This window comes from Trichosurus vulpecula, chromosome 2 (genome assembly GCF_011100635.1).
Source record: "Trichosurus vulpecula isolate mTriVul1 chromosome 2, mTriVul1.pri, whole genome shotgun sequence".
NCBI lineage: Eukaryota > Metazoa > Chordata > Mammalia > Diprotodontia > Phalangeridae > Trichosurus > Trichosurus vulpecula.
In genome coordinates, this window is record NC_050574.1 from 426,980,573 (window position 1) to 426,998,238 (window position 17,666).

The 17,666-nt window shown below is 35.8% G+C and overlaps 1 protein-coding gene across 1 annotated transcript in view; it reads right to left on the minus strand.

Annotated features, from left to right (window-relative positions):
• Window positions 1-17,666, minus strand: part of EPHA6 (EPH receptor A6) — a 1,226,126-nt gene that overhangs the window by 198,258 nt on the left and 1,010,202 nt on the right. The window contains exon 13 of the mRNA XM_036746072.1: window positions 7,390-7,451. Within this exon, the coding sequence (XP_036601967.1) occupies window positions 7,390-7,451 (62 nt within the window). The remainder of the gene's footprint in view (window positions 1-7,389; window positions 7,452-17,666) is intronic.

Here is a 17,666-nt window from a genome sequence, read left to right on the forward strand (position 1 = left end):
GTAAAGTTTGGTACTTAGGTTATCTCATTTGATTCCCCACAAAAACCCTGTCAAATAGTAGCTACTGTTATTGCCAATTTACATTTTTTCTTGCTCTATAATATCATCCATTGGTAGTTTGATTAGTATGATGCTGGGCCATCGCCAATTATTTTGATTTTTGTCTTGCTCCTGAACTCTCATGACTGTGGAGGAAAAGAGTGAGGATGATGACTCTGCCCAGCTCTGCCTCACTTAAGTCCAATTCATGTGCAAGTCAAGACATCACTCTTGTGATGTCATTGGTCTTTGATGAACAGTCACCACCACCACCACCATTTTACAGATGAGAAAGCTGAGAGTGGAATTGGATAAATGACATTCTCAACATCTCACAGAATTGGTAAATATCTGAATAAAGGTTTGAACTCAAGTCTTCCTTACTTCAAGTCTAGTACTACCACAGGTATCAAATACATAGCTCGTTGGCTGTATCCTGCCTACAACACTCTCAAGCACAGGGAGGAACCAGATTAAAATGTAATTGGGAATTATTTAACAAAATAAAATGCAATAAAACATAGATAATGTTAACATGTGGTTTTCTATATCATTATGTAGCCTGTAGGAATCCTTACATACAATTTAGTGGTTTCCATTTCTACCTGAGTTTGACAGCATTGCTCTATACCACCCAGATGCCTCTAGGCTAAGACCCTTTTGAAAGAGGAAATCACTCAGCATTGCTTACGAGTCAAGCTACCGTCACTATAGTGAACCTTCCCCTGTCACTTAATACCTTAGCCAAGCCAATTTCTATTCCTTAGTTTCCTCATCTGTAAAATGAGGATGTTAGACCAGAAAGTCTCAGAGTCCATTCCTAATCTCAGTCTATAAATCCATGGGCCCCATGTTCCCTAGGGTTTTGTTTAGACTTTTAGTACTACCTTGAAGTTGAGACTCCCTTACTGAGAAATGACCTTCTTCCCCCCACCCCTCACCTGAGCAATACACATAGCGGCTTGTACTAGTAATATGTGAGATTCAGATTTTCTCCTCTCCATTGTGGTTCATTCCTTGCCAGTTTATATTTATTTCAATACTCTGTTTGGACCAGAAACATTTCCACTTGGTCCAGAGTTTACTCCACTGCACAGCCACACTATTCATACACTGCTCTATCTGTAGCCACATATCATATTTTTCTGAGGCCATGGGGTCTCCCTAATGTACATGCTACCCTGTATATGCAGCAGGCCTGTCATTTTTCTTTAGGAGGAGAGCCTCTGTCTGTATAAGAAAGCCTCATGATAGCTGTCCCAGTCATCATCGTCTCTGCCTCTCTCTCCATTTTCTGCTTTCTAACCCTCTAAACAGTCAAGTCCAAGCTCAGGGACATAACTAAACATGATTCAATCAATGTAGTGTCAAGTATTAAAGAGGTAAGGGAAGTATGAGTTAATACCTTAGCAAGAAACATTGTCAAGTCTAAACAAAGGACTTCACATTGTTAACCTTGTTAAAAGGAATCAACCTTGTCAAGGAAATCTCTCTGGAAGGCTCTACCACCTTTTACATATAGATTCTAGGAATTTGTTTGCCATGTACATGAGTTTTGTTTTTTCCTCCTAGGCATTGGTGTAGAAACTTCAGTTTCTGGGATAGAACTATGACTGTGAAGTAGGATAACAGTTAAAAAAAAAGGGAGCCCTAATTTTATACATACATACACACATATACACACACATATATACATACATATACACACATACACACACATACATCTATACATCCATTTACAGATTAGGAAGTTGAGGCCCAGACAGGTCAAGTGACTTGATCAAGGTCACACAGGCAGTTTAATGATAAACTAGAGTGACAAGATAGAGAAATAGGAACAGAGATAACAATTCATAGGACTATATGTTTATCATGGGAGGGAACTTCAGAAGTCATTTAGTATGACATTTTTATTTTTTATAGATGGAGAAACTGAGGCCTAGAGAAGTAAAGTGGCTTGTCTAAGGTGATGGGCAATAAAAGCAAGAGCTGGGATAAGTTCAATTCTTCAAATATCCCATTCTTTCCATAAGGGTAAAATAAACAGTGATAAGCTATATCAATATAGATTGCCTAGCTCTCTACTCACTCGCTGGAAGCTGTAAGTTAAATAAGTATAATTTTGAAAACATTTATAAGTAAATATCTTATTTTTAACCCAGTGCATTTTAGATAATTTGTGATTTTGCAGGATGAAAGCTAGCTGAACCAATGATTATCTTCTAGTTTGCTTCTTGCTATTCCTTGCTCTTATTTCCAGCAGCAGTTTGAGTTTTGTGTCTGGTATACTATTTGTTCTGCTTCCAGATATAGCAGATAGAAAAACTTATCCAAAACATCATTCTAGAATAAATTATTCAGATGCATATCTAAATGCAAACTGCTGTTTTGAAAAAACATAATAGAAAAAGAGAAGTCTATTATCACTTCAAATACTAGAGGGAGCATTTAACAGAATAGATTAAGACCATTAACCTTTTCTTGTAGAAATGAAGAGTAAGTCATAAAAAACACATCCCAAAAATGGAGAGAGAGAGAGAAAGAAAGAGAGAGAGACAGAGAGAGAGAGAGAGAGAGAGAGAGAGAGAGAGAGAGAGAGAGAATATGAGCATGATGAGCAAATTCTGTCTCCAAACATCCGTGAGTATTGTGAATAATGTTGCTCTATAATAACCTCACAATTTTGTGGAATTCAGCCTATAGCAGTAAAGCTGGATATCAATACCAGTCACATTGCAAATATACCATTGTTGCTAATACAGATGGCTGTATGGAAGAGAAGGAGGGTATGATATCCAGGGGAAAAATGGACGGGAATGAGAATCAGGAGAGAAAGGTATGATGAGTACTCAACTTTCCTAGATAGTGCTATATATATAAAAAAGGTCAAGGAAAAAGGATTATTGAAGACCTTTTGATGGGGTGCTTGGGTACTTGTGTTTGGACCTTAATTCTAACAGCCCCTTCTTGGGTGCCTGTACCTGGATCCCAGTTCTAAAATCACATCTCTCCCTAGATTCAAAACATTAGCCCTAGCAGTTCCTCTTCAGCTCAAGGGCAGCATTCCTTAGCAAAACACTTATCTCTCCTCCTGATACTGTGGCCAGCCATGCCTACCTATAGAATTTATTAGTTTAGACTCCCTATGTATTGCTAATTGACTGTGCCCTGGGACATAACAATATTTACTGCCTACTGACCTTACTGATAGGTATCCTAGACATAGTCAAATGTATACTCCCTTACATTAATCTTGACTAACAAGACACTTGATGGAAGCAAGCTGGACATCTTCAGCTAGCCCTGACCTATGGATGACTTAGTGATATTTCATGGTCAAAACCATACCTCCTCCTAGCACCCCCTTGGGCTATTTCCCAGTGAACTCTGGGTAATAAACCTGCTCAGTAGATACTAAAAGTACATGTTCCTTTAAGAACTAACCACTCCTTAACCATGCCTTAATCACTCCCTAATCGCACTCCAAAACAACTAATCAAGACACTTGACATGTTTCCCCCCAAAATGCCCTATATAAGATATAATTGTGTCCCCTTTTAGATTGCAGGTTCCCTAAGAACTCTTCCCCTGTGTACAGTGTAACAATAAACTTTTGCCAACTTGATTTAAAGATTGCTTGACTCCATGAATTCATTCCAGACGACCTTGCCCTGGGAACTTAAGTTTGGGATCCCTGAATCCCTGGGTTTTTTTCCCCCTTAACACTTTCATCCAAATGAAAAGAAAGGAGAAAAATAATATTCAAAGTCTCAAATAGGAAAAAAAGAAATCCTGCCCTTTTAAAAAGAAGAAAGTGAAACATTTTAAGGTCCCTAAATTACAGGGATTTGTAAGCTGGGGTCCATGGAGTCCTAAGGTACCTGTGGATAGATTTCAGGGTAGAAGGGGACTTGGAAGGGAAAAACAAAATACCTCGAGGCTAGGTTCCATTTTAACAACAAGCAGAAAGCTACTTCAACAACTAGTGGGATTAGTTGGCTGGAGAGGCTGCCTCAGCACCAGTCACAGGAACCTTTCACCCCAGGATAGTGAGGGAAGTTGGGTGTTTGAGCCCAGGAAGATTGAGGGAACCTCTGCTGGTGAAGAATGCCAGACCGAGCTGTGCTGGGAAGAATAGTAGGGGTGAGAAGGAACCAGCACACACCCAGTGAGTGCAGAAACAGTGGGGCAGAAAGCCCCTGGCTGTGGGCACTTACAGGAGGTTGGAGGTTTGGCTTTGGTTCCATGCTAGAGAGGAGAACTGAAGATCTGGGGCAAGAGGCACCAGTTCCCATACCTCAGGGCTAGAGGTGATTACAAAAATAAAGCTATTACCACAAAAAATGCACAGGCAAAGGAGAAATCCAACTATAGAAAGATATTATGGGAACAGAAATGACCAGGGTTCATCTTCAGAGGAGGATATTGAAGTAAAGAAACTCCCAAAGAGTAACATCAAATAGTCACCTGCCCAAAAAGAATTTGTAGAAGATCTTTAAAAAGACTTTAAAAATCAAATGACAGAGATGGATGAAAAAACAAAAAAATATTCCAGGAAAAACAAGAAGATTACGAAAGGAAAGTTGACCAATTAGAAAAGGAGATCCAGAATCTTAAGGAGGAAAATGACACCTTGAAAATCAGAACTGGGCAAAGTGAAGCCAATGAAATTGTAAGAGATCAAGAAATAATTAAACAAAATATGAATAATCAAAAATAGAAGATAAAGTGAAACATCTTATAAGTAAAACAACAGATTTGGAGAATAGATCAAGAAGAGAAAATATAAAAATAATTGGACTAACTGAAAGTTATGATAAATAAGAATCTTGAAACAATAATACAAGAAATAATTAAATAAAATTGTCCTGAAGCATTAAAACAAAGTGGGGAAGTAGAAATAGAAAAAAATCCATCTGTCACCACTTAAAAGAGATCCTATGAGGAAAACTCATAGAAATATCATAGTCAAATTCTGAAACCCCCAGATCAAGGATAAAATATTAAAAGCATCAAGATTAAAACAATTTAAATATGATGGTGCCACAATTAGGATTACACAAGACCTAGCAGCAGAGACATAAAGGTCTTGGAACACAATGTGTTGAAGAGCAAAAGAACTGCGGCTCTGGCTGAAAATATCATACCTTGCAAATTTGAGTATTGTTTTGAATAAAAAAATGGACATTTGATATACTCTCAGACTTTCAAGACTGTGTTAAAAAATCCTGAACTTAATAAAAGATTCGACATACAAGAACCAGGAGAAACACAAGGTACATACCAAAGACTGATGATAAGGGATTCATAAGGACAGACTGTTTACCTTTTATATGTGTAAAATGTGAAATGTATGTCTAAGATTCTTATTAATAATTGGTGAACCTATAGGAAAGATTGGGGTAAACCTATGATATGAATTTAAAAAGTAAAACCATTTAGGAACAGCTAAAAAGAGTAATTATTTAATACAAATGAGGTACAAGAGGAAGAAAGGATACAGAGGAATTAGATGGGGGAGGAGGGCTGGTAGTTCTGGTAACCTACTTTCATCAGGAATGGGTTTAAGAGGGAACAATACATATACCTTTAGAAGAGTATAAAAGTCTTCTCAATTTAGAAGAAATAAAATGGTAGTGGCATAGGGAAGAGGGAGAGGACAACAGAAGGATTTTTAGAGGGAAGCATGAAGGAATAGGTAAAAGAGGGGTATAGAAGGGTGTTTAGATTTGTGGGAATGGGAGGATAGGGAAGGGGTCCTTGGAGGGCAGAAGACAAGTAACAGAAGGGCAAGGTAGTTGGTAGAGGAGTGGGGTAGGCAAATAATAGGAGGGCAAGGTAGCAGGTAGAAGTAGAGAGGCAGGAGGGATAGGAAACAAGATACCACACAAACATAAAAACAAAGATCAGGAGTAGAATATGTTTGGGAAAGTATATGTCTACATATGTATGCTTGTATGTATGTGTGTGTGTGTATCTATATCTATATCTATCTATCTATCTATCTATATCTATATCAATATATATATCTATATCTATATCTATATGTATAGAGAAATGTATCTGAACTTTATTGTAGCCCTCTGGGGGTGGGGTAGCGGTAGGGGGAAAAAGAACAAAGTAAAAGTGCACAGCAGAGAACAAAAGAAAACTCACAAGGAAGCAAAGAAAAGATGGATAATTCTCAACACAATGTGTATTATTTATCATACAGGCTTTCGTGAAATGAAAATTTATTGTTACATACTTTGAATCCTCTCTTATGTTCTGCTATGCATACTATATGCTTTTTTTCTTTCTTACTTTGTATTTAAGTTTCAATATTTAAGTTTATGATATGGTTTGTTTCTTTTCTCTATTCTGTATTTGTGTTCTGGCCCTTGATTCTAAAATGAAATAAAACGAAGCAAAAAAAAGAACCTTTGCTATAGAATGATTGAAAAATGTTATAAAATTTACTAGTTCTTGTTATTTTTGCCTTAGAATGTACTCAGCCACAAAAGGCAAAAACAAACCAATTGTCTCCTCCTTCTCTCCCACCCCAACACATGGTTGACTTGTCTGGGGCATTTACCATAATAGATTTTTCCCCCTTAATAAATGGTAGACGTATTAATGCTAAAGGATGATGATGCTTCAAAATACAGATTCATGGTATTGTCTCAGATATTTTGTTTTATAGCATTAAATGAATCAATAAGTTTCTTGATCAGCTCTACTTTCAAGTGTAATTAGGCATGCTTTTAGATATTTGAAGAGCAAACTTTTAAGTGTGCTCCTTACAATTATTCAGGTCCTCAAAAATGACTCTTTGCCTAGTTATTCCCAGTTCTTCCTGCTTCTCTTTCTTGCTAATCATACAATGACCTTGTGGGGGTAGGGGAAAAAAGGTGAAAGTGACCCATTTCTAATGCAAGTTATGACTACAAGCCATAATTGATTATACATCAATTATCAGGCTAGTGCTATATTTCCGCAAGCAAAATCTGAGAGAAAAGTTCTTTAAAAGATTGTACCAAGTGAGAAGTGTGCATAAGGAATAGAAGTGGGGTTGAAATTCATTCCTCCCTTTATAATAGCAGTTTTTGAAATATATATTACTAAATATGGTAACTGTATTTATAGGAGAAATCAATTACATTATCAAGTTTGAATCTTTCACCTTGCTCATCTCCTCTAGTTACACTCTAATGTATCGCTGTATCTAAGAAATTCACTCTAGGGAAAATGCTGCTATTCTTCACTAAAAATTCCATGAATAATATTATGTAAAAATTAATTTATGATAAATGATTTAAATCCCTAACTCAGAATAGCTTCTTTAAATATCATGGGAAAATGACACCTCACCCGTAAAAAGGAGTCCAAAGATCCATTCTCCATGTATTCAACCACAATCATTACTGGCCTGCCTGCAAAGAGAACAAATGAATAGATTAGGATGACGGTGATGATAAGGCTGATGATAACAGATGACATTTATAGAGAATTTTACATGGTGCAAAGCCATTTTACATTCATTATCTCACAATCAATCCGTGTGGGGAAAGTCCTACAGGTATCATTGTCCCCACTTTCTAGATGAGAAAACTAGTATACTACTTAGCTGCCCTGCAGCTAGATTTTATAGAAAACTTTAAGGTTTTTAAAGCATTTGACATTTTGCTAACTCATTTAATCCTCACAACAACCCTGTGAAATAGATACTATCATTACCTCCATTTTACCAATGAAGAAACTGAGGCTAACTGACTTGCTCAGGGTCACATAGGCATATGTGAGGCAGGATTTGCTCTCAGGTGTTCCTCTCTAATTCCTGTATTCTATTCACTCTGCCACCTAAATACCTTTAGTATCATTGGGAAGAAATATCTCTAGTTTTTTAAAAAATCATTTTAACCAAATCACTAGGACTAAAAAAGGAATATTAATTTGAATCATTCACTAAATAAATATGTGGATCAAATATGGGGCGCTTTTCTTTTCTTTTAGACATAATTCTGCCACAAGTTGTGAACTGATCCAACCCTTCTGGAGCGCAATATAGAACTATGCCCAAAGATATAAAACCAGGCATACCATTTGACCCAGCAATATATTTCTAGGTCTCTATATCCAAAAAGATTTCAAAAAAGGAAAAGGATCTATTTGTAAAATAAAAAAACCCCAAAACATTTGTAGTGGCATTTTTTGTGGTAGCTAAGAATTGGAAATGGAGGGGATGCCCATCAACTGTGGAATGGCTGAACAAGTTGTGGTATATGAAATATACCAGTGGAATACTATTGTGCTATAAAGATGATGATCAGGGTAATTTTAGAAAAACCTCGAAAGACTTACAAGAATTGATACAAAGTGAAGTGAGCAGAACCAGGAGAACGTCGTACACAGTAACAGCAATATTGTGCAATGAACAACTGTGCTATTAGAAATAGATTGGTTAATAGTAATTAATTAGCTAATTATTAAGATTTAGATATTCTCAGCAATACGATGATCCCAGACAATCCCAAAGGGCTTGCAATGAAAAATGCTATCCACCTCCAGAGAAAGCAATGATGCCATCTAAATACAGATTGAAGCTTCCTTCCTTCCTTCCTTCCTTCCTTCCTTCCTTCTTTCCTTCCTTTTGCATGAAATGACTAATATGGAAATGTTTTACATGATTGCACATGTATAAGCTTTATCAGATTACTTACCATCTCAGGAAGGGGGATGGTAAGGAAGGAAGGGATAGAATTTGGAACTTAAAACTTAAAAAATGCCCAAATGTTAAAACCTGGTTTTACATGTATTTGGAGAAAATAAGACATTATTTAAAAATACTTATTTTGATAACTGCAAAAAACCCCAACAAAAACCAAAAACAAAACTGAAACATGGCCACAAATTCAAGTCAGGGGTTTTGAAGCAGTTAAAAAAACATAAAGAATTTTCTTATAGACAGCTGTGGTCCAGTTTCTCAGAAAGCCCTGCAGTAATTATGGCTGAAATACATTAAACAGAGCCTTTCTAAAGGCAAAATGAAAGGATACATTCATAAATTGTCTTTAAAAATGCATAAACCATTGGTCACAGTATGCTTTATTGAGAAAAAGGACTCTTGAGAAAAAAATTTCAGTAGATGTATGAATGCTATAAAGTTGGGGGTGGTGGCAGGGAGGGAGGAAAGATTTTCTAACAATGCAGGAACACACTTTTATTAGACGCTGATTGGATTAAGTGTGGCAACTGTAGCACTATGTGATGAATAAGTAATTTTTCTTTGATAGAATAGCTCAGTAGAGAAGCTAAAAAAATCAGAAGCCTCATATAATTTGCTTCTTTTTTCATATCCCATTTGCAGTTGTTACTGTCTCCAAATGCACTAATGCTTTGTGGGATATTGGGTAGAAGTGATTTTCACTTGCTCCAGAAAACAGAATTCATTTTATTCAACCTAACTGCCCAAATTCACAATATAAACTCATCTCTGGCAAGAAGGGACAATGAAATTTACCTGAAATAAACATTGATGACAGATTTATTTTTAAGGTCCATTTTTTCTTGCTGTTCATTTGAACTTTCAAACTGCTCTCTGGGCAGAGTTTTCTTTAATACAGAATAGCTCTGGAAGAAATTGCATGTGCTCCCAATGAAACTACTAGATTTGTCACTGTAGATTATTTTCTTTTATGAACCTGAAGCCTTGTGGGTTGGGAAAAGTGGCTTTCCAATTTAGTTATGATGTCTGTAAATACTAGATTTTTTACCTGAATTTCTGGTTTAAGGAAAAATATATTAAAGGTTAAACAATTCAGCACATTTCCCAGCTGATCACATTTGTGATTAGTCTCCTTCTTAGGATTGGTATTAACTTTTTTTTCTAATGTTCCTAAACATAAAATAAAATAAAATAAATTCATGTGAATCTAAGTAACAAATAAAAAACATCAGTGTTTTGCTGCAAATACTCAGATGAAATATTCAGATGAATACTTAGTGCTGGTGAGGGCACAGACTCAAAAATTTCAGGGCATAAACCTAACAGGTTCTTAGGAGATCATAGTTCAGAGGATATTTAAGGAGAACTTTGGAGAAAGGTACTGGGATGTGTGCATGCTATATACTGTGGAGTGTATTAGGTGTGGAGGAAGAATGACTTAGAGATGAAAGGGAGGTCAAAGACATGGATGAAAGACAAAAGACGTGGAAAGACTTGCCCCTGGTCAAATACATAGTAATTGGCAGAGTAAGATTTGAATGCAGGGCCTCTGTCTACAAACCCAGCAGTGCCCCATGTCACCATCCATGGTAACTTTCTCCATCTTGCCTTATTCATTACCTTCTCTCAAACACTACACTGCTTTCAAGGTTCATTTCAAATAATACTTCCTCCATGGATCATTACTTGGCTAGCAAAGCCTGTAAGTGATATTTCCTGGCTTTGATTTTTTAATTTTATTTATTGTCTGTACAAAAAACTATAAGACTTTGGATTGTATGTTGGCTTGACTTGTTCTTTTATATTCCTATTTCATCACCCATTTCCTCTACAGTGTAGACCCTGTCCTTGGTTTCCATAATGAATATAGTGGGTACAATGTAGAATCTGAAGCTTCATATGTGTGTTTGGACTTTACTATTGGGCTCTCAAAAATTTAAGATAGTGCAAAGTAAGCTTTTTAGTGTGATTCTGGGGCATGTTAATACAAGGTACTTTAAAATGAGCAATTCCAGCTATATGGGAGAAACTCTGTTCCATCTTCAAAGTTATAGCGACAAGTTTCATTGGCTCATTAAAGAAATAAAGAATCAAATGTAGCCTGCTTTGTTTCCTGTGAACTAGATGTTTCATACCCAATTTTTTAGCTTTCTTTTCACTAAGGACTTTCAATTGAGAGCTATTATTAAGACCATCAGAGTTATTTTTCTAATATACCGCTGACATGTTACATGTAATTCATTTTCTATCTGAATTTCACAGCAAGAGGTGAACAAGTGCCTTTGTAGGATATTATTCAATTTTGTAAATTAAGCAATGAATAATTGCAGCATGATGACAAAAATACGCAGGGCATTTTTGAAGCCTATATCTGAGCCAGTGGGTGGTCAGGTAATAGGTGGGGAGTGCTTCTGCCTCTATAGTTTGCCATAAATTTTAAATTGTATCCTGTAACACTCCCTTGTAGAAATTTATTCAGAATCAAATGAATGTCTTGTCCTGTTATTTTGTTTTCTAACTATTCAAAGGAAGCATAGTATAGTGAAAAGGATGCTGGATTTGGAGTCAGGTAAAATTGGATCCAAATACTTCCTTTAAATATTACTAGTTAGTTGTGCAACCCTAGTCATGTTCTCTACCCTCTCAGCCTCAATTTCCTCATCTGTAAAATGGGCATGATAATATCTATAGAACCTATGTGAGAAGGTTATGAAATTCAAATGAGATTGCATATGCATATATATAGAATGCTTTTGCAAACCTTATAATGCTATATGATCATCAATTATTTTTGTTATTTCTGGATAATTGATTTAAACATTTCTTACTCGGTATTTTGGCGTATTTCTTCAGGCATCTTATCACCCTATGTCATCTTAATTTTTGCACTATTTTTTGGGTCCCCCAGGACCAACTACTACACAGGATGCCCCCAAAGTCTTAATGCAGTTTAGAACCATCAATATAAATTTCAGGTCATTCTTCTATTAGTTTAGAACTACATTACCAAGCATTACCATTACTGTATTACCAAGCTATAGGGGGCTTAGTAGATGGTCAATCAGACGTTGCAACCACTTATACAAGAGTTCCCTGAAATCTGTTTTTAATGACTCCACTAAAAGTATCTATATCAGATAGGCAGGGCTGCATTTCCTGACTTATCTTTCCTAAGCATGCCAGAAATAGACACAGATTAAAGAAAAATCATTGGAATGATGATTCTGTGGAAACTCATTTGATATAAATTCTGATCACAAGATCCTGGAGGGAGTTTTGTCACAGTAATGGTAATAATAATATAGAATGATAATCACATTTAATAATAATTATAATTACATCTGGCACCTGTAAGATTTGTTCACTTGAACCTGAACAACAGAAGCAGGGCTCATTTAAATATTGAGAATAAAATATTACTGGTAAACCAATTTTTTATCTAGTAAAATAGAGATTTTGGCCCAGCATGGGCTCTATGACAAATTACCTGTGTAAGACCAGGATTATAGCATTAGGTCAAATAATCATTAAATTTTTGTAATGTTTTAATATTTTCATGTGAATGATGATCCCTCTTCTGAAGTGTTAAAAGTTATCTCCTAAAATGTTAAAAACAAAGTCCCTCCAAAATCCAAAATTCTACTCCTCATAACCCTTTTCAATTAATTTACATTTGTGTGTGCGAAGTAAACCAACATATCTTTATTTTGTCATTTGTTTCTCTTTGCAATTGCTTTATGCCTCAATGAATCCTCACAATACAAGGTAATACAAATTGTACAGAAAGCATTGGGCTGAGGGAATAGGATACCTGTAATTTGTCCTACCTCCATCAATTGCAACCTTTGTGAAGCTACTTACTGGATAAATGAAGGAATAAATGGCATTTATTTACCTACTATGTATTTTAGGCACTGGGAATGCAAATATCAAGGTCGGATAGTTCCTACCTTCAAGGAATTTATTTCTTAATGGGAAGAGACAAAGCATATAGTAGAGCAGTGGCCAGGGAAAGGGGTTTTGGTTTGGGGAACCCCATGGAAGTTAAATTGACATTTGACTTGCTCTTTCTAGTACCAATGGCATATTGGTTTGATTAATAGTCCCATTCAAGTCAACAAACACTTATTAAGTATCTATTATGTCCCTAGTACCATGTTGAATATTGGGAGTGCAAAGAAATATAAAAATAATTACTGCCATGACCAAAAAAAGAGGTTTAACTTGGTTGGAGAGGGGGAAAGGGGTTACATATACAACAATAAAGCTGATGTCAAGATGGAATGTGAAGCATAGTCTGGGCTTGGACCCAATAAATACTTCTCAATTCCAGGATGGGAGTTTCAAAGTTGAGTATTAACTGCTACAAAGACTGGGGTATGATTTCTGGAGATCCAGTCTAGGATCTGAGTTGGGAGAAGAAGGAGAGCAATGGACAGTTGGCAAGATGGCACAAATGTACAGAGAAATGACATTAATGGGATGTCAAGGATATAGTGGAAACTGTTGCACTTGGAACCGGGAGGCATGGGTTTGAATCTTGGCATCACTGGTTTTCATTGTCTATCCCCACAGTATGGAATGTTCTTTCCCTCTTTGTTTCCTTTAAGATCCAACTCAAATCTTGCCTTCTGTAAAAAAAAAAAAGCCTTTCCTGGTCTCTCCCCAATGGTAGTGCTTTCCTTCTGTGACTGTTGTTTGCATGTTATCTCCTACATTCAAATGTGAACTCCTTGAGGACAGGGACTACATTCGCCTTTTCTTGTATCCCCAGAGTTTAGCACAGAGCCTGGAACATTATAGGTGCTTAATAAATGCTTGTTGATTTGACTTGACTTATTTTACTAAATATGAAATGTTCTTAAGCCAGTGATTTGATGTGTAAGATGGAGATTGTATACTCTTTACTTCAAAGGGTTTGGAGGTGGTGATGATGAGAAAACACTATAAACTTCTTAAAAACTATAATGATATGAGCTATTATTGTCCTAACTTTTGCTTTCAAATTCCAGTTTTGTCTTGGGATGGTTTAATGGCAGTGCTACGGGACCTGAGTGTGAATCACAGATCTGCTATTTACTTCCTCTAACTCTGGGTAAATTACATAACCTCTCTGTAAAATGTTTCTTCATTTGTAAAATGAGAAGGGTGAACTAGACGGCTTCTTAGGTTCCTTCCAGTATAAACCTATTGTCACATGATCCTATGAGTACCAGACTTGTAATCATGAATACCTGATTTCACATCCTGCCTCTGAAACTTGTTATCTTTCTTAGTAGTGACCCTGGGCAGGTCACTTAACCTTTATGGACCTCAGGCAATTCCTTAAGATTTATCTAGTTGAAGTCAGTGGTTGGCAACCAAAATGTAATAATTTTTTAACACACAAAAGCAGGCATTCCCCATAGTTTGCCAACTCTTGTACTAAGGCAAAGATGGAGTGCCACTTGCATCATTGGAGGAATTTTGTGCATTACCATTTCCCACACTGGGAGGTCCCTATATTGAAAAAATCCTATGTATTCACATATTGTGAACAATGAGAAAAAAGTTATGAAATGCTCTGAGCTCTTAAGATACAAGCAACAAATTCTAACAAGAATATTAAAAAAGGTAATAAAATTTGTGATTGCTTTTAATAACATGGCTTATGTGTTTAGTAAGTAGGATTAGTATTGTCAATCCTTTCAGATTATTTGAACCCCAGTAATATCTAAAGCCTCCAAACTGCTTTTGCTCTATTCTAAAAATCCCCTTTTCCTGCCTCAGCAACTTCAAAGACCAGAACTATCTTTGTCTGTGGTGACAGGAAGTCTGCGGCCAGAGCTGTGGGCTAGAGACATTTGCATCTCTAAGTGACCCTACCTTGTCAATTGCCTTGTTTACCTAAGAACTTCCTCTCTTTGATATGGAGCTCATAAACTACTGCTGAGATTTGTTACTTAAACCTTGACTCTCTTTTTCATATCAATCGGAAGTTTGCTTCTGTACAAGTTAGCTTTAAGGGAATAAATGACATGAATTTTTATATCACCAAGCTCTGTTTGCCTCCTTTAACTAAACTCACAGGTTGACAGTATCAAGATATGACAGGAATGTTCTTCCACTGTCCTATATTACAGACGAAGGTGGAGACAAAGTAAAGTTTAAATGTTTTGTGCAGTGTCCTAAAAAAAAGTTATGACATAGCAGAAAATGAAATTCATACCCTTTTAATTATGGTATATAACCTAATCTCTTCCCGGTCTATTTGGGCATCATATAGTAAAAAATGATAGGGTAGGCATTACTCAGTTCTATATTTTACAGTACTTTGGTATGGACATGAAAAACTTTACTTTCATAGATGGGAAGTTAAAATACCTCCTAGTTACATATTTTATATGCCATAGTAAATTCCAAAAGAATGAGCATAAATGCATGCCCTTTTCCCAACCTCTGAGTTCAGGTAAATTTCCATTTTAACATTTACATATGAAACCCCCAAACGATCCAATAGATTGCCAATCTTTGGGTGTTGATGATATTTCTATTCCAGTCACTTTTATAAGAAAGGAGGACATTAAAAGAGTGTTAATCACATTGAGAGGCTACATTCTTATTGAAGAATAGCGTATTTTGAAAGGTTCATCAGAAATATCCCTCTGCCATTTGGCTTATGCGAATTATTTACAATAATAATAACTAACATTATTTTATCCTCACAATAATCCTGGAAGTGCTCTTATTATCCCTATTTTGCTAGTGAGGAAACTGAGACAGAGGTTAAGTGACTTGCTCAGAATCACACAGCTAGCTAATAAGTGTCTAAGGCCAAATTTGATGACTTTCTAATTTTGAAAAAAATGCTTAATCAGTTCATGAATTCTCTCTTTTTTATTTTAACGTATACTTTTGGGGATATGATTTTCCTGTGAGGACTGCTTTACCTTTATCCTAGAAATTTTGACATGTTGTTTCCTCATCACTTTTTTTTGAACATTTTCTCTGTGATTTGTTCTTTGGCCCCTCATTATTTAGGGCTTAATTGTTAAGTTGCCATTTGGATCTATGTCTTTTGTTTGTGGCCCTTGAAGCAATGATTTTTTGGGGCTGTGTTATGAACTATAAAGGCTGAATATAGTATTCTGCCTTTTTACATTTGTTTGCAATATCTCTGTGCCATAAAACATAGCCAAATTATTTAAAAGTTCCATGGGGTGCTGAGAAATACATATATTATTTTGCAGTCCCATTTAGAAGGTACTGTAAGTTTTTTAGTTCTGCTTTTTCTAGCAATTTGTTCAGTTCCTATTTTCTCTTTTGTTTATCTTTCTTTTAGACTTATCTAAAATTGAAAGAGGGACATTGAAGTCTTCTGTCGCTATTATATTACTATGTCATCTTGTAGCTCAGTTAATATTTCCTGTATGAATTTGGATGCTAAGATATTGAGAGTGTATAAGTTTGTAAAAATGTATAAGGATAATGGTTTGTTGTTTACAATTCCTTTCAGAATAATGTAGTTTCCCTGTTTATCCCTTTTTATTTTTAAATATTTGTTTTTGCTTTGTTGTTGGCCACTCTTAATTTCTTGGATTCAATTGATGCATAGTAATATTTTTTCCATCCCCTCAGTTTTATTTTATGTTTGTTGTTTTTTTCACATATTTCTTGTAGGTAATAGATTGTAGGGTTTTGTTTTCTTATCCATTATGTCACTTTTTTTATTGGATTGTTTAATCCATCAAAACTTTTAAAGTTATGAGAGCCAGGTTTATATTTTCCTCCCTTTGTTTCTAATATTAGGTTTTTTGGGGGGGTGGTGGTGGTGGTTATGATTTCCACCATCTTCTGCTTTAAATACATTACTATGTCTCTTGAGTTACTTCAGTTTAATCTTTTTTCAAGGTGACCCTATTCCCTCTAGCTCTCTTCCCCTTGGCCTTGATATCCTTCCCGTTTATAATCCCTTTCTCTTTGAAGTTTTGCTTCCTTTTTACCTTTGAAGTTTTGCTTATTAATTCCTTTTTCTTTCCTGCTTTTTCTGGTGATTTAGTTCTTCCCCTCTTTTTTTCCATTTTTTTTCTGGGTCTTAGTGCCCTCACCTGTAGTAAGAGGACATTGGACTAGATGTTTACCAAGGTCCCATGCTATGCTAATTAACTGTGTAGAGTCATCAGCTTCCTTACTGAGTAATGGTGAGGACAAATAGTTTAGGAATCTTTATAGAGGCCCACAGGTAAGGAGAATTTCTCTGATGATTTTGTACAACTAGTAGATGGTATATTTTAAGAAGCTTTGCTGGGTAGATTGTCATTACTTGCAGAGTTTTGTAAGAACAGAACTAGAATATGGCTATGCTTCTCCTGGGAATGACATCTGGAGACAACAAAACAGAAGTTCAGAAAAATTTGATTCTAGGTGTTTCCAGAGCCTAAGTCCATCACTCTTTCTTCTATGTGTTGATTCACTTTTGCACCCCATCTTGCCATCTTACATGATGTTTTTCTAAAATTCCTTTTACATGAAAGTTTAATTTAAAATATAAATAGTCCAATCAAGTTTTTACATTTAGAAAAATTTGTAATTTGATATTCTAATTACTATTCTTTCATAAAAAAACTGGTTACCACAGCCTGGCCAGTTAGTGGCTAGTTAGTGGCAGTTAGACAAAAGTCCTCTGAGAAATTTCAAACGTTAAAGTACTTTGTAGTTCATTTAAGCTCTAAACTTAGCAAAATTGAATGGTTACTTAAATGGAAGTAGAAAATAATGGATAATTGCATTCTGCTTTTTACCTTGGTCTCTTTTAGTATACCCATGTTCTAATTCTTTTTGGTTGCATGCTAGATGGACTTGGAATCAGGAAGACCCGAATTCAGATCCTTCCTCTGACACAAACTAGTTGCATGTAATCATAAATAGTTCATACAATCTTTCA